The 15618-nt window shown below is 41.4% G+C and overlaps 1 protein-coding gene across 1 annotated transcript in view; it reads left to right on the top strand.

Moving 5' to 3' along the window:
• The window catches only part of CD109 (CD109 molecule), a 121805-nt gene extending 113811 nt beyond the window's left edge, over positions 1–7994 (top strand). Inside the window, exons 32-33 of the mRNA XM_070418229.1 lie at positions 1440–1542; positions 3112–7994. Of these exons, the coding sequence (XP_070274330.1) occupies positions 1440–1542; positions 3112–3278 (270 nt within the window). The 3' untranslated portion in view covers positions 3279–7994. The remainder of the gene's footprint in view (positions 1–1439; positions 1543–3111) is intronic.
• The last annotated feature ends 7624 nt before the right edge of the window (positions 7995–15618 follow it).

Below are 15618 nucleotides of genomic sequence, written 5' to 3'. Positions count from 1 at the left end.
AAAATAAATATATAGAAACTGCCACATTAGAATTTTAAAAATCAAGTCCAGATCTCCCTTTGAGAACCCCTCCCTCGCCTCAGGGAATTGCTAAACATATTTGTTTAAATGCTGATGATGAAAGCTTTAATTACATGTTTTAAAATGCTTTTATGAAGCTTTAAATAAATCCCAAAGTGGGTTAACATTCCTGCATTGATGTCAGGTGCTTACATCATAGCAGAATATTTTCAGAGGTTTGGTCTTTATATGTAATTATTACATAATTTTCATACATACTTCCCATTGCTGTATGAAAATTATTGGTCCAAGAATAAGGTGCATAAAATATGTGAGAATAATGTAAGTGAAGAATTCAAGACTCTACTTATGTCTTAAAACCGCTGGTCTGTAAGTTTATTCTTTTCTTCTAACATCTATATGAAATTCATAGGTTGAATTGAAATTTGAGTTCTAAGTGTTTTAAGATTTCATGTTACATGGGGGGAATATGTATGTTTTTTTATTCCAGTTTTGCCAAATATGAATCAGAAATATATTGCTTTAGCAATATATCTACTTTTAAAAAGCTAGTTCTTGAATGTTCTCATTGTTTTAAGACTTCAAAAGTCACTCTGGTTAAAAACCTGTTAAAATTAATTCAGGGTCTCTAGGATTCTTTTGCTGTTCAGGAATTTTCATATACTAAATAACTGCTTAAAAGCCACAGGCCTGATTTAGAACTTGAAGAACAAATTTAGAGTTTTTATTTAATAACATAATTGGTTTTGAAGTTTGTCCTATACCCGAGATGTTCTTGTTAATAGTTATCTTAATTTGAGTGTCCATTATGTTTTGACAGATTAATTTGAACTTTTATTTACTGCTAATTGGTATATGATGGAATGTTTGAAGGCATTTGTCAATTTTAGATTCCTTAACCAGTTTTGTTTGCCAACTTGGCATAAGCTGCCCCTCTTAGAAGCAAGGAGGCTGGCCTTTTGTACTTCATATCAGTCATTGGCTGCGGGGTGCTCCCACCCCAGGGTTACCTCACTCACTGGCAGAAGTGGCTCCTGTGAGCTGAGGGCCTTTCTCCAGATAAGGGGCTGCTGTGAGCTATTAGCAGGAACTGCTGTGGGCGCACTGCCCCAGGCAGGGGGTCTGGGTGAGGCACCAGGGCCTCAGAGCATTTGTCCTTGGGATTGCTGCTTGACCACTCAGTATCTATCCCTCTCAGTAAAATGGAAGTAAGAACAATACCTGTCCTGTAAGGGTAGTTTATGGTTAAATGAGATAATTTATATAAAGTGCTTACCACAGTACAGGGCATGTAGAAGTGCTCCCTAAATGTTAGTTTCTTTATCTGTCTCCTAAAATGATAAGAAAAAGAAATATCTTTTACTTTTTCATGAACACATAGTCTGCCATTTTCTTAAAAGTCTTTTGTATTTTTCAAGGTAAATGAAACCCAATTCTGTGTTGATATCCCCGCTGTGAGAAACTTTAAAGTTTCAAATGCACAAGATGCTTCTGTGTCCATAGTGGATTACTATGAACCAAGTAAGTGAGTTCTGACTTCCTGTTACTTTAGGAGTAAGCTAGGCACCCACCCATCCATCCCTTCATTCATTCAATCACTCACTAATTCATTTATTCAAAGTGGTCACCAACTGGATTGGTTTTGTGGTGGGGGGTATTGTTAGGGGAAGTGTAGGAGGTAGGGGAGCAGGAGGTAAGCTTTTCATTTAAATGAAGACAACTGATCATTTACAAGGTCCTTGTGGGACATGTTGGGGAACCACTGATGTTGTACCTTGTTTCTGCCAGAAGGACCGGATATGCTGTGGAGACACAAGGATAGTATCTAGTTATCCAACTTTGTTATGTGACCTCGCTGCAGAATTTCCCAAGTGATGTTCCTTAGGTGTTACGGAGAACATTTTCAACCTTTAAGAAACCAAAGAGGTTCAGTCTATGTAAATTTACTTTTGTGTGTGGAAAACAACTTATTTATGAGAGGCACATTTTTAAATGAACATGTGGGAAAGATCGGAGTTTTAAAAGCCTACCATCTCATTTTTGAAAATCCTAAAGTTAGAAAACATATTTATAACATTAAAAAAAATTAAATAGGAAGGAATTTGAAGATAGAATATTTTTGAAAGTTGTAAAAATTAAAGTAATTTGTTTTATAATGACTTCATTAGAGTGTTGTAAGTGCTTTATATAGTTTGTTTCATATTAGCTTATCCTATAAAATTTACCAAAGCTGAGTACTTTTTAGAAGATTATGTTCTCAATGTTTTAAAGCAGCAATTTTCAATCCTTTTCATCTCATGGCACACATAAACTAATTACTAAAATTCTGCTGTACCCCCCAAAAATATAATTTTTTCTGATCTGACAAAAAATAGGTATAATTTTGATTCATTCACATTGGACAGCTATGGTTGTATTGACTGTTGTCCTTTTTTTACTTGGCAATCTAAGGGAAAGGAGGTCAGTGCCCCTGACTCAATCGAGAGGGATTGCATGTTTTAAAAATTCTTGCGACACACCGATTGGAAAACTACCGTTTTAAAGCATTGAAACAAGGCATTGCATAAGCGGAGTTTTCTTCATATTTTTGTACTTTTAAATAAAGCCCTTTGTAAAATCTTCTTTCTGTTTTTTAAAAAAATTAATTTATTTTTCAATCATAGTTAACATACAATGTAAGTATCTCTTTTCAGTAGTTCTCATGATCAGAACTTTACTCGAATGCACAGACAATATCGCCCTAAAAGAAACTCTGGAGGAAGTGAAACAACCCTTAATTGAAAGTCTTTCCCATTCCAGGAGGCTCCAGGGTGGGCTTGCCCCAAAGCAGGCAGCTGCAGCCCGTTTTCTCTGTTCATGCCGGCAACTGTGGGTCGTGCACAGATTGGACCAAAAGCACTGTTTCCCACTTGGATTTGGTTAGCAGTGTGGGCCCCTCTGGAGCATTTCACTTGTTTCTTGTAAAGAAAAATAAAATTGTATGGAGAATGGAAAACTCAGGAAAGAGTACTGAAATGCTTTTAAGTTTTGGCAAAGCAAACGTTTCTAAACAAGGGAGACGTGTAAACTGATGTCCTCCTCTTTGAACAGGGAGACGAGCGGTGAGAAGTTACAACTCCAAAGTGAAGCTGTCCTCCTGTGACCTCTGTAGCTGCCCCTACGAGAGCGAGAGCGGCGCGCCGGCCTCCCTCCATCACTCCCCAGTTGTCCTTGTTTTCTGTTTCGTGCTTCTGTTCTCTTTGCAGCGTTGGCTGTGACTGACTTTTGAAGGCCTCCGTGGAGCCCATTTCCAGAGTCACACGTGATTGTCTTATGTCCATAATCCAATGTTGCTTCTGACTATTTTGAACAACAATTCTTTTTCCTTCTTTTTGTGGGGTTGAGGGGGATGCTGTACCACAGGTCCTAGTAGGTATGGCTGCATCGATTTCTTCACCTGACTTCCGTGTGCAACAAAATGTCGAATTATTGCAGCTGTGTATCTTTACGTTTCCCCTCTTTAAAATATTTTAGGATTTTGGAGGAGGTGCTGTTTTCTCCAGAATAAATGTGTTATTTTAGATCCATTCTTCTTTTCATTTTCCAGAGGAAATGAGGTTCTTCAGACTTGTTAAACATCAGTCTTTCCTTTAGTATTGATAACCTAAAAATAAAAGGCCAAGGCTAGAGGCATCAGCATTTATTTGAGATAAAAAGGAATCGTTACTCGGAAAGCACTGATGGAGGCAGAAGCCCAGATAGTGTTCGGGTTAGGAGACAGAGACAAGGGGTATTTATGAGAAAGGGAAGGAAAGCAGTGACATCATTAGAAGGAAGATGCTCCTATTGGTGCAGATGAGCTAACCTAGCGATGTTTAATTCTGAACGATGTGTTTCATTTTCAGCCCCGTAGCCGTCAGTGTGGCAGTCACAACAGCTGCTTCCTTGCTGTCCTTGCAGACCCAGAGCCGCTGTAGGTTATTTTGCCCTGTGTTAACCTCCCGAAGGTGTGAGGCCTCAGGCTCGCAAGGCAGCTCCTTTGGGATGGCAGCTCTGACTCCATTTTAAAGGAGCTTCAGTCATATTAGTTTTTAGCGTTAAAGACAAATTCCCCGAGAACTGGGAGAAAATAGCCAGAAGGAGGAGCTTGTTCTGTCCCCTTCCCACATCCGCCTTAACACTCGCCAGCCCAGCCCCCCGCCGTGGTCTCTGTACCGCCTTTGCCATTGCATATCACATCCCCCTTTTCCCAATGTAGATGGTGAATTTTTTTTTTTTAATCAAAATGTGGTTTTTCCACTCCAAATGTAATCACATACCACATACCTTTACATTTCCTCTATTTTTCTTCTGGAGAGAAGAATGGGAAAGGGGATGTGTTTCCCTGTGCTTTGCTGGTGGGGGCAGCGGTTGAGGTGTGTCCAGAAAACTACCCGAAAGGGTCCTGGGTGTGCTGTTCTTCTCACGTCCTCGGCCCACACGCTGGCTCTGTTTCAGGGGGAGGGTTGGAGCGCGTTGCAATACTTGCCTTACGTGACTTAGACTAGAAGGTCCTAGGCCAGGAGGCACACGTTTTGTTAGGAATAGGGTGTGGTAAGCCAGGGCTATGACAAAATCTTCAATAAGTGACAGCAAAGTGACCTCTCTGGTCTGCAAAAGCAGCTGAGGTTTGCCAGGGACCAGAGTCGTGACGTGATGGCTGAAGTGAAGTATGTAGGGCATTGCCGGGGACCTGCGGAAGCGCTTCTAGGCTCCAGCGGCTGAGCACCGCACTGTGTGCCATCTGGGGCCATCTGATGCTTGCTGCGAATGCTTAAAAATTTCCTGAATTGTGAGCACCTGGGTCATAATATTCATTTATCTGGGTGAAATCTTTAAAGAAGAATTCCTTTCCTATTCTTTCTCTTTTCTCTCCTCCCTCTGCCTTACTTCCCTTTCCTTCTTTTCTCCTACTTCCCCTTCTAAATATATTAAAATATATTAGCTATGTAAAAAACAAATGAAAGAACTTTTACTAACTCTAAGAAATGTTTTAATATTACTCCTTAAGTCCATGGCATACCTCTCAAGCGGACCTGGGAAAAATAATTGCCATGGGCTCCAGAGAGTCTGCATTACAATATTTTCAACTGTTTAAAAATAAAGCAGTCAGAAATAAAGTATGCAAATATATCTTTTAAAATGAATTTTAAAGACAATTTTATTTTTTGTTAACTTTAAGAAAGTGTAGTCGAGTGGATGTTCATGTATTATTGTTTATGGATATTTTGGGTACCAAAGTAGAAATCACCAGCATTCAGTGCTTTAAAGTTTGAGAGGTCTATGGAGACAGAGCAGTTAAATATCAAACAAATAATTTTCCTGTGTTTGTTTCTAAGTGGGGAAAAGTTCTGTCACATGGTTGAACACTCTGATCTAGAATAAGCATTGTTATATGTAATTGGATTTCACATGTGTGGGCCTCCTGTATGGTGTAATGAAGCTGGCGATAGGGGTAGGGGGCGACAAAGGTACCTCCTACCCTGCCCTACTTACCACCAATACCTTATATTCTTTGGTGAATAATTTATACTGAACTTTGAGTGTAATATATTAGAAAACCCTAGAATGGACAGGCCAGTGGAAGATAGTTTGAACCTTTTTAAAATTTTATCCTCACCCGAGGATATTTTTTATTAATTCTAGAGAGGAAGGGAGAAAGGAAGGGAGGGAAGAAAGGAGGGGGAGGGAAATGGAGGGGCGGGGAGAGAGAGAGAGAGAGAGAGAGAGAGAGACAGACAGACAGACATTGATGTGTGAGAGAAACATTGATCCATTGCCTTCCATAACCTGCAACTTTTTGGTGCATGGGATGATGCTCCAACCAACTTAGCCATGGGGCCGGGCTTTGAACATTTTTTAGACCATATTTCCTCATTTAAAAATTAGGACTTCCACCTTCATGTCTCAGAAGACTTGCCTGCTACAGGCCATGGGTTTGGATGAAAAGTGATTAAAAAGCCACAGAAATAAGGAGAAAGGATGATATCTAGTAGTGAACATTAATGGTATAGACTATTTTCTTCACATGCTATGAGTAATATTAAAAACTCACTTTACCTGTAAGTTTGCTTATGCTGACTTAAAATCCATATAGGATGCCATCAATTTCATTTACTGATAGGAACTAATTTAAAGCTGCCCCCTCCCCTCTTTTTCCATCAACTGGGAGCCTTATTAAGTAACACCAGCATTCCTCACTTCCAGTTTGGAGTGGACAATGGTGCCAGAGACTGAATGTTGGGAAAACTAGTAGCAAAACAATTCAAGAACAGAACAATGCTTTTATATTTGTTTTCACCATCTTAATACCTATTGTACTTTATGTTTTCTGTATGTTCTAACAATAATATCTTTGTTTTAGTATGTTGATTATAGTACAATTCAAGGAGTATTGTGCTAATATAAAATCCAGATATGTATCTATTACCTAACAGTTTGTTACTTCTATATGCAATACCATATCCTACATGTGGAAATTTTCAGAATTGCAGATAGCATAATTCTCCCTGCTCCCATTCTTTAAAATCTGGGTATAGTTATTTTTTTTAAAGTTATGTTTAGCCCTAATTTCTGTTTATGTTAAATATAGTTACAAATAGTCTGGCAATATAACATCAATTATCTTAATTTTGATATAATTCATTTATTTCATTAAACATTTCTGGCTGTCCTATGAAATTTTTTTAAAAAATTGGAGCTATGATTTCCTTGGGCCATCTTTAAAAAAGAAGCCATCTGATTAACCTGTTGGTATATAATCTGGAGTTATTTGTAACAGCCTTACTTTTTATAATTTGAGTTATTGAAGTTTAATACTGATTTCTATAAAAATATGTTGTAAAAACCCACCTTCACAAGGTTTCTTAACATAAGAACAATAGATATTTTGAGCTTGCCAAGTGGCTACTATGGGTCCAGGTGCCATTGTATAGTTATCCTTGGGTGCATCATTTTCTTGCACTTTGTAAATCTGAGACACCTATAGTAAGTGGATTCACTCTTGGATAAGCTTCAGAACCTTTTATACTCTCCATAGAGGCTTCTGTTAAACAGAAGAGCATAGTCTTCACTTTCCTTTGTTTTCAACTTCTAGTAAAGCATAATACTTGTAGGAACTTAAAATTTTTCTATTTTCTATTCGAATGATATTTATGTTAAGTATCTTAAGTTACATTGGGAGTAATTGGAGTTGCAATTATTTTTACCACTAGTTTGAATAGAGGTCTGTTGTTTTACTTCAGGAAACTAAATATTAACTATACATTTTTTAATTAAGTCCATAGCAGTGGGAGTAGGCTTGTTTCAAAATTATTTCTAGCCAATGAGCTTTGTTTTCGTGTGCCTCATCCAAAGACAGTGCCTCATTGCATCATTCCATAGAATGTTGTCATTTTGACATCCATTATTATTCTAACACAGGAAAATAGATATTTTCTAGATGATTTCTGAGTTTCTCACTTCAAGGGATGCTGACACATGGGTGTGTGTGTGTGCGTGTGTGTGTGTGTGTGTGTGTGTGTGTGCGTCTTTGGAATAGGGATGATATTGATATATGTAGCCACGTAGTTAAGAAGAATTCTATCTCATGTTGTCATGAGGCCACAGTTTACCACTCTTCTTTGAGATTTAGCTTTAATAGCTTCAGTAAAATATGGCCCTATCCTGGTCCCTCAAGCCTTTATGTTTTGGATTTTTAGGAGGTTGCAGTTGATGTGGTAGAGTCAATTTCTTATGAACGCAGGAAGGTTTATAAAATTTTGTTCATAAATCTCCTATTTTGAGAAGCTGTTTTGCATATGTGACACATACTGTTGAAGTGAAGCATTCTTTCTCCCAAAATTAAAGCTTTATATATCGATCAAGGTAATTCTGAAAGTTTAAATTTTATGTTATTGTTAATTGTACTCTATTATGTATTCAATAAAAATCATGGTTTATCAGTAAAAAATTAAAATGCCCATCTATTATCAGTGTTCTTTTTATTTTACCTTAAATCATGTCTATAGCACATCTGTAAACATGTTTCGTTGTGAGAAGTGGGTTGTCTGAGGGTAGGTTAGAGTTGGCATTATTGTGTGACAAGAGTTTGACATGAGTGAGGTGAAGGAGACTTGATCATGAACCCCCTTCACTTCCTTCCTCGTTCTTTGTGTTTGGTGTTGGAGTGGGGTTTGTAATCACCTAATAATATCAATTAATTTAATATGATTAATTTAATGCCATTTTTACACAATAATAGAGTAATTAGAGTCACTGGACAGATATTTAGATTAAAAAATAAATCTATATCTCAACTCTAGGAAACGTAGTTTGGAGACTGGGAAAAGGTGTAGTAATTACTTACTGAAAATGTCTGTAATGGTAGCTTCTAAACTTGGTTCACCATCAGACTCTCATAAAGAACCTGGTTTGACAAAAAAACCTTGGGTTTACTTCCCAAAAGTCTAATTTAGCAGGTGTAGGAGTGGGTTCTGAATCTGAGATTTTAAGTTTCTAGGTGATTCCGAAGATCATTTCAGTCTTGGAACCACTGGAATATGTAATGGTTTTCATGCTATTATGGATCCTCACCCTTGACTGTGGGTGTGACATGTGACTTGCTTGTAGCCGGCAGAGTATGGCAAAGGTGACAGGACCTATGTAAGATTATAGTGCCCCTCCTGCTGGCGTCTCTCCTGCCTTCCCTGGCTTTGAAGACACGAACTGCCGTGTCGTGGCTGCTATGTTGGGAGGCTCATGCAGCAAGGACCTGAGACCAGCCTTTAGAAGCCGAAGGCAACTGCCAGTTGACAGCCAGGAAGAAGCCCTGTAGCGGTAAGGAACTGAGTTCTGCCCACGAAAGTGGGTCCTCAGTGAGGCTGCAGCCCAGCTGGTGTTTTGATTAGAGCCACAGGAGATCCTAAGCAGAGAACCCGCTAGGCGCTCAGGCTCTTGACCCACAGGAACTGTGAAATCAGCAATGTGTGTTATTTGAAACCACAAAGTTTGTGGTGACTTGTTACACAGCCAGAGAAAACTAATACACCGATTTAAAAAATTGATGTTACATGCAGCTACCTTATTCCTAACGGATACACCTGGCGTTGCCATCTGCTCTGTAGCTGAGCGGCCTGTACACATGTTCGCATTAGCCCTATGCCCAGCTCTCCCTCTGCCACTGCCACTGCCACTGCCACGGTGTCAGGGGACCAAGGAAGAGCCACGTTCTCTGGAGTCCTCATTGCTCCAGAGCCACACTGATTTCCACACTGAAGTGGGGAGTTTGCTCTCCCGGACTCCATGCTAGACTTTATGCCTTGGATCGAGTGTGGCTTCTTGTGCCTCGGTGCTCACAGGTTTTATTGTTTGTTTTGTTTTGTTTTTTAGAAAAAGTGGAAGGGAGGAGAGGGAGGGGAAAGGGGGAGAGAGAGAGAGATAGGGAGAGAGAGAGAGAGGAAAGAGAGAGAGAGAGAGAGAGAGAAAGAGAGAGACATCGTTGATTGCCTCCTGTTGGGATGACCAGGGTCGGGGGTTGAGCCTGCAACCGCGGTATGTACCGTTGACTGGAATCGAAAGAGTCCAAAGGCCAATGCTCTATCCACTGCGCCAAACCGGCTGGGGCACTCACAGAGTTTTTAATAGAAACTCTTCTTTCCGTTTCTGTTTACAGTCTCTCTCTGGCTGTGTCTCTCATTCTTTCTCTGGTCAGACCCAAGTCCAAGAGGCCAGGCCCATGCCGCGGGGGTACAGATCCTGCCTTTCCAATATACTTATTTTCCTGACATACACCATCAATCTCTCTCTCTTTCTCTTAATTTTTTCAAAGTCCTCAAGACTCCTGCTAGCCTACCCTGCCAATAGCTCACTAGACACATTTGTATACAGATACCATGGTGGTTAAGAGTGTGGGCTTTGGTGCCAGGCAGGCCCGAGCTTAAATCTTGGCTCTGCCTCTTATCAGAGGGGAGAGCCTCTTCCCCTCTGGTGTATGTGAGGTGGAATTTCCCCTAAATCAGAGGTCCTCAAACTTTTTAAACAGGGGGCCAGTTCACTGTCCCTCAGACATTCCACACATGCGCACTGTGGGCCCGGGACGAGTCGGCTGCTAAGCAGGACAGGCAGCGGCGGCAAAAACACCCGGCGGGCCGGATAAATGTTTTCCGCATGTGGCCCGCGGGCCCGTAGTTTGAGGACGCCTGCCCTAAATGTTCTTAGGTTCTCTCTTTCCCTTAACGCACTCCACCCCAAAGGAGACAGAGTCTCCCCCGCCCCACCCCGCTTTTTTTTTAGTTAATTCTTGCCTGAAGATATATTTTCCACTTATTTATTTATTTTTTTCTGAGAGAGTGGAAGAGGGGAGGGGGAGGGAGAGGGAGAGAGAGAAACATCAATGTGAGAGCGACACATCAATCAGTTGCCTCCCACATGCACCCTGACCAGGACCTGGGATGGACCTCCACCCCTTTGATGTGCGGGCTAACACTCTACCACTGAGCAACACCAGCCAGGGCAGAGTCCTTTTCTGAATTGTCAAGTTACGAAGAATGAACTGGTGACAGTGAATGCATCTCTCTGCTTATCCTTCTTGGTCACTGCCATCCTCCTCCTTGTGCTGACCTAGGTCTTGCTGGGCTCAGTGCTGCCTGGGATGGTGAGGAAGTCCGGGCTTCAGTGGGCAGGCACTCTGTGTTCTCACACCAGGCCGTGCCCTCCAACTCAGTCTTTTGGAGCAATAGAGTGAATATTCTGGTTCCTTCATCTGTTGACTTTGTATACCGGGTGAGGATGAAGGATACTGCTTATTGCATTCCCTTCAGAGATCCCAACACCTCTACCAAGAGTGTGACCTTGGGCAGGTTTGCAAAATCTGGTACAATTAGGTACTTAAATTGTGGCTGCAACTTTATATCTGTGTATGTGAGTGGATATTGTCTAAGTTCTTTATGCATCGTGTATGCATAACTTTGGGTGGGAAGGAAGGGAACTCTCCTACCCTCCTGCTGAGTTGTTGCCTCTGGTTGGGCCCTTTGATGTCCAGAGCCTGTTCTGATGTTATCTCTCATGCTCACAATGGACCGGAGATGGTACTTGGCTTAGGCAGTGGTTTGCAAACTGCAGCTCGCGAGCCACATGCGGCTCTTTGGCCCCTTGAGTGTGGCTCTTTCACAAAATACCACATGCGGGCGCGCATGTACAGTGCGATTGAAACTTCGTGGCCCATGCGCAGAAGTTGGTATTTTGTGGAAGAGCCACACTCAAGGGGCCAAAGAGCCTCATGTGGCTCGCGAGCCACAGTTTGCTGACCACTGGCTTAGGGGGATGGCTTTTCTTCTCCTTCCTGCTACGGGTTGGTTCATCATATCTGCTAAGGTGATTCACAAATGGGACCTTGAAGAAGGTTCAAGTAATAATTTTTTTAAAGGAAATATTTTTATTTTATTTATTTTTAAATCCTCACCCGAGGATATTTTTCCATTGATTTTTAGGGAGAGTAGAAGGAAGAGGGAAAGACAGAGAGAAACATTGATGTGAGAGAAAACATATCAATTGGTTGCCTCCTGCATGAGCCTCTACCAGGGTGCCGGCCGGGGAGGAGCCTGCAACCAAGGTATGTTCCCTTGACCAGAATCGAACCTGGGACCCTTTGGTCTGCAGGCCAACACTCTATCCACTGAGCCAAACTGGTTAGGGCCAAGTAATAATTTATTCAAAGTTACTGCTGATAAACCCAGATTATAGGGATTCAGAAGTGAGGGTTTTGTGTCCCCATTGATCTAATTACATTGTCTTATCTGGCTGTACAGGAACATGAGGCATCACCTCCCAGACCTTTGCAGTGTCCCCACAAGGACCTTCCCTGTGTTAGCAGAGAAACTCGTGGGTGGATTCTCATGGCTTTCTTTAGGCCATCTCCCTTTTCTCTGCTCCCTCCCCCTCCATCTTTTACCTTTGTTCTTCATTCTGAAATTCCTACCATCTTCACGTTTCCTATCAGTTACTTTCTCTTAGAATTCAGCAAGTGCCAAGTCTCCCCTTTTGCCTTCAGTTTTCTCTTGGTCTCACATAAACTGTGACTCAAAACTTTCTCTCTTCTGCCGGTTCTGCTGGTAGGTCATGTCTCTAAAGTGGAGGAGTGATGAGAGAACTTTGGATGATTCTCCACTCTGACTGGTAGTTGGCCTTTATTCTCTTTGATGTTATCCCAATACTCTGAAAGATCAGAAAACTGCATGAGTTCAGGATGGGAGAGACTTTAAGTGGCAAAATACATGAAAAAGACCTGGTGGTTAAACAAGTATGAGTGAGTGACAAGAGAGCAAATACTCCCAGTTTCTGAACAAGGGAGGGTTAGTTTTAGTATAGCTTGCATGTTTCAGGATGTTACACTGGGCTATCAATGTCACAACTTAAGAAAGTAGACCAACTGGAGTTCCTATGGGGCAGAACAGCCATACTGGTGAAGCCGGGCTCATGGCTGGAGAGCATAGCGGTGGTGGTGGGAGCCTCTCTGCCTCTGCGGCAGTGCTACGGCTGTCCGATTGCCGGCTTAGGCCTGCTCCTAAGCCATAAGTCAGAGATCCCCTGAGGGCTCCCAGACTGCGAGAGGGCACAGGTTGGGCTGAGGGACCCCCACTCCTCCCAGTACATGAGTTTCATGCACTGAGCTTCTAGTAGTGGAGATAAAAGGTTTTCTAGGTGAGATCCTGTTACAGATTTAATTGTGTTTCCCGAAAGATATATTGAAGTCCTAACACCCTCAGTACCTGTGAATGTGACCCTATTTGGAAATAGAATTTTTGCAGGTGTAACTAGTTAAATAATGTCATACTAGAGTAGGATGGACTACTAATGCAGTAAGAATGGTGTCCTTATAAGATTATAAGAAGATGTTCATGTGAAGACAGAGACACACAAGGGAATGCCATGTGACAACCAAGGCAGAGATTGGATTTAGGCAGCTGCAAGCCAAGGAATGCCAAAGATCACCAGCAAACCACCAGAAGCTGGAAGGAGGCAAGGACGGAGTCTTCTACAGGTTTCAGAGGTGAGCATGGCCTCGTTAAAGCCTTGATTTCCGACTTGTAGGCTTCAGAACTGTGAGACAATGAATGTCTGCTGTTTTAAGCTATCCAGTTTGTGGTACTTGATTGCAGCAGTCTTAAGAAGCCAACACAATTCAATTCAATTCTGGCACAATTTTACTAAGACCCAGGGACATTAAGTGCCTTGCCAAGTTTTACAACATCTCCCCACCCGTCCCCCTTCACAACTTCTTAAGAGCAAAATTGGGACTTTTGCCGGTGGTAGCACACACTCAATAAATATTGCGGAATGAATTAATTCACTGCTTTACCTGGTGTTTGAAGTCTAGCATGTTGATGGCTTTCCCAGCTCCTGCTTCCTGTCCTGTGGGCCCAGTGTGAATGGCTAAGCCCCCAACATTTACCCTCCACTCTCAGCGTTCCTGCCTCTGGGCCTTCACTTACAGGTGGGAGGACTGGATTGCCATCCATTCTAGGCTAATTCACTCACTGTTTTTTGTTTGTTTTAATAAACTCTATTAAAGCGGTGATGGTAAATAGAGCTCCTCTTGAATACCAGCTGAAATCACCTGATAACGATGGCTGGAGAGATGCTGCCAGGGATTTTTGAGGCCACTTTTTGGACCTAATGGGAACAAAGCTGGGATCAGCTGTGAATGTGTGCATGGCTGAGGCGGGGCCAGGTGGTGGCACTTGAGCTGGGAATTTTCCATTCCTGACTTAGAGTCTACCATACACAATTTAGTATTTTGTTATATTAGCTTGCACTATGAACCAATTGCTTTTATTGTTGGTCTTGACTTACTTTATCATCAACGTACATTTATGAAAATTTTTACCCTATACCATCCAGTGGTTATCAACCTTCCTAATGCTGCGACCCTTTAATACAGTTCCTCATGTTGTGGTGACCCCCAACCATAAAATTATTTTCGTTGCTACTTCATAACTGCTACAATTATGAATCGTAATGTAAATATCTGATATGCAGGATGTATTTTCATTGTTCACGACCCACAGGTTGAGAACCGCTGCTAGACTCTCTTTTTCTGTATTTGATATCTATTTATCATCTATCTCAATCATCTACTTCCATATTTATGATAAATGCTATCTGACTAATGTACCTAGTGTATTGTATAGGCTCTTAACTATATATTTATTATTATTATTATTAATAAATAATGAAGTTGTGCATTAAGAGTATTGGCATTCCAAATGAGTGAAAACATTTTTTTTTTCTTAAAGGGGTTGACTTTCTGGTTTTAGTGTATTTTTCTTCTCTGCAGGTTACCATACATTTTGTTGTCTTAGGAACTGGTTAACAGATAATAAGGAACAGGAGAAGTTATTAATGCATATAAGATAATTTGGTAAACTGGCAAGTAAATCTCATGTTTCGAAGGTTTTTATTTTTCACTTTCATTTTAAAGAAGCATACTGGAAGGGATATTTTCTCTGTTCTTGGGGAATTCAGACTAGGTTTGTGTCATTTTTCTCATTAGCTTCTGAGAGTCCCATGCTCACTTCTAATATCACCCCTGCTCTTAATTTTTTCTCTCTCTGCTTATCAGAAGCAATGAGAAACAGGTTCCTGAAAGACAGGGATTTTGTCCTTTTTAATTTTCAGTATCTGTAGAGCTTGGCATAGAGTTGATAATCTGGCAGATTTCAAAATTATTTTTTGAATGAAAAGAATATTTATATTTTAGGTCCATTGTCAGGTTCCCTCCAGAACTTCAGTTAATTTATTTAGATCCTAACTGTTCTGTTTGCCAATGTGTGTGTGGGGTTCCCCACCACCAAGCAATTCTCGGACACCAGCTGGGTGTCTTATAATTCAATTCAATTCTGGCACCATCTACCTGGAAATAGCATCACATCCCACAGGCTAGGGGTTCAGTCCTACAAGACTGCCCTCCTCACTTTCATACCCCACTTCAGACCTCAGTCAAAAGCCCAGGCTGTTACCTATGACTCTGACTGGCTATAAATAAGAGGTTCCCTAGACCCCTCTTGGGTTAGATCAATTTGCTAGAGCAGCTCACAGAACTCAGGAAACTGTAAATTATTGGTCTATTATAAAATAAAATAACTCAGGAACAGTCCCATGTAACGGATTCACAGGGGAAGATATGGGGAAAGTGTGTGGAGCTCCCATGCCCTCTCCAGTGAGCTACTTCTGCATCTCCGTGGAGTCACCAACCTGGAAGCTCTCTGAACCTTTCCTTGGGGTATTGATGGAGGCTTCATTACAAATGCATGATTGATTAGGTCATTGACCATTGGTGACTGAACACAATCTCCAGGCCCTCCTCCTAGTGGGCTATAACTTCCAACCCTCTAATCCTGTTGTTGGCTCCCCTGGAAACCAGCCCCTGTCTCTAGGTCAGTGGTTCTTAATCTTGGCTGCACATTAGAATCACCTGGGAATCTTTTTAAAATCCTGATTTCTGGCCCTCATCCTCCGGAAATTCTGTTTCTTTGTTATGGGGTGGGGCCAAAATATTAGTAACAAAGAAACAGAATTTCCGGAGGATGAGGCCCAGAAATC

The sequence above is a fragment of the Myotis yumanensis genome, unplaced genomic scaffold (assembly GCF_028538775.1).
Source record: "Myotis yumanensis isolate MYYU_CA2020_CCGP unplaced genomic scaffold, mMyoYum1.0.hap1 SCAF_6, whole genome shotgun sequence".
Classification (NCBI taxonomy): Eukaryota; Metazoa; Chordata; class Mammalia; order Chiroptera; family Vespertilionidae; genus Myotis; species Myotis yumanensis.
Note: the sequence above shows the minus strand (reverse complement) of the source record. Positions and strands in the feature narration are given on the sequence as shown.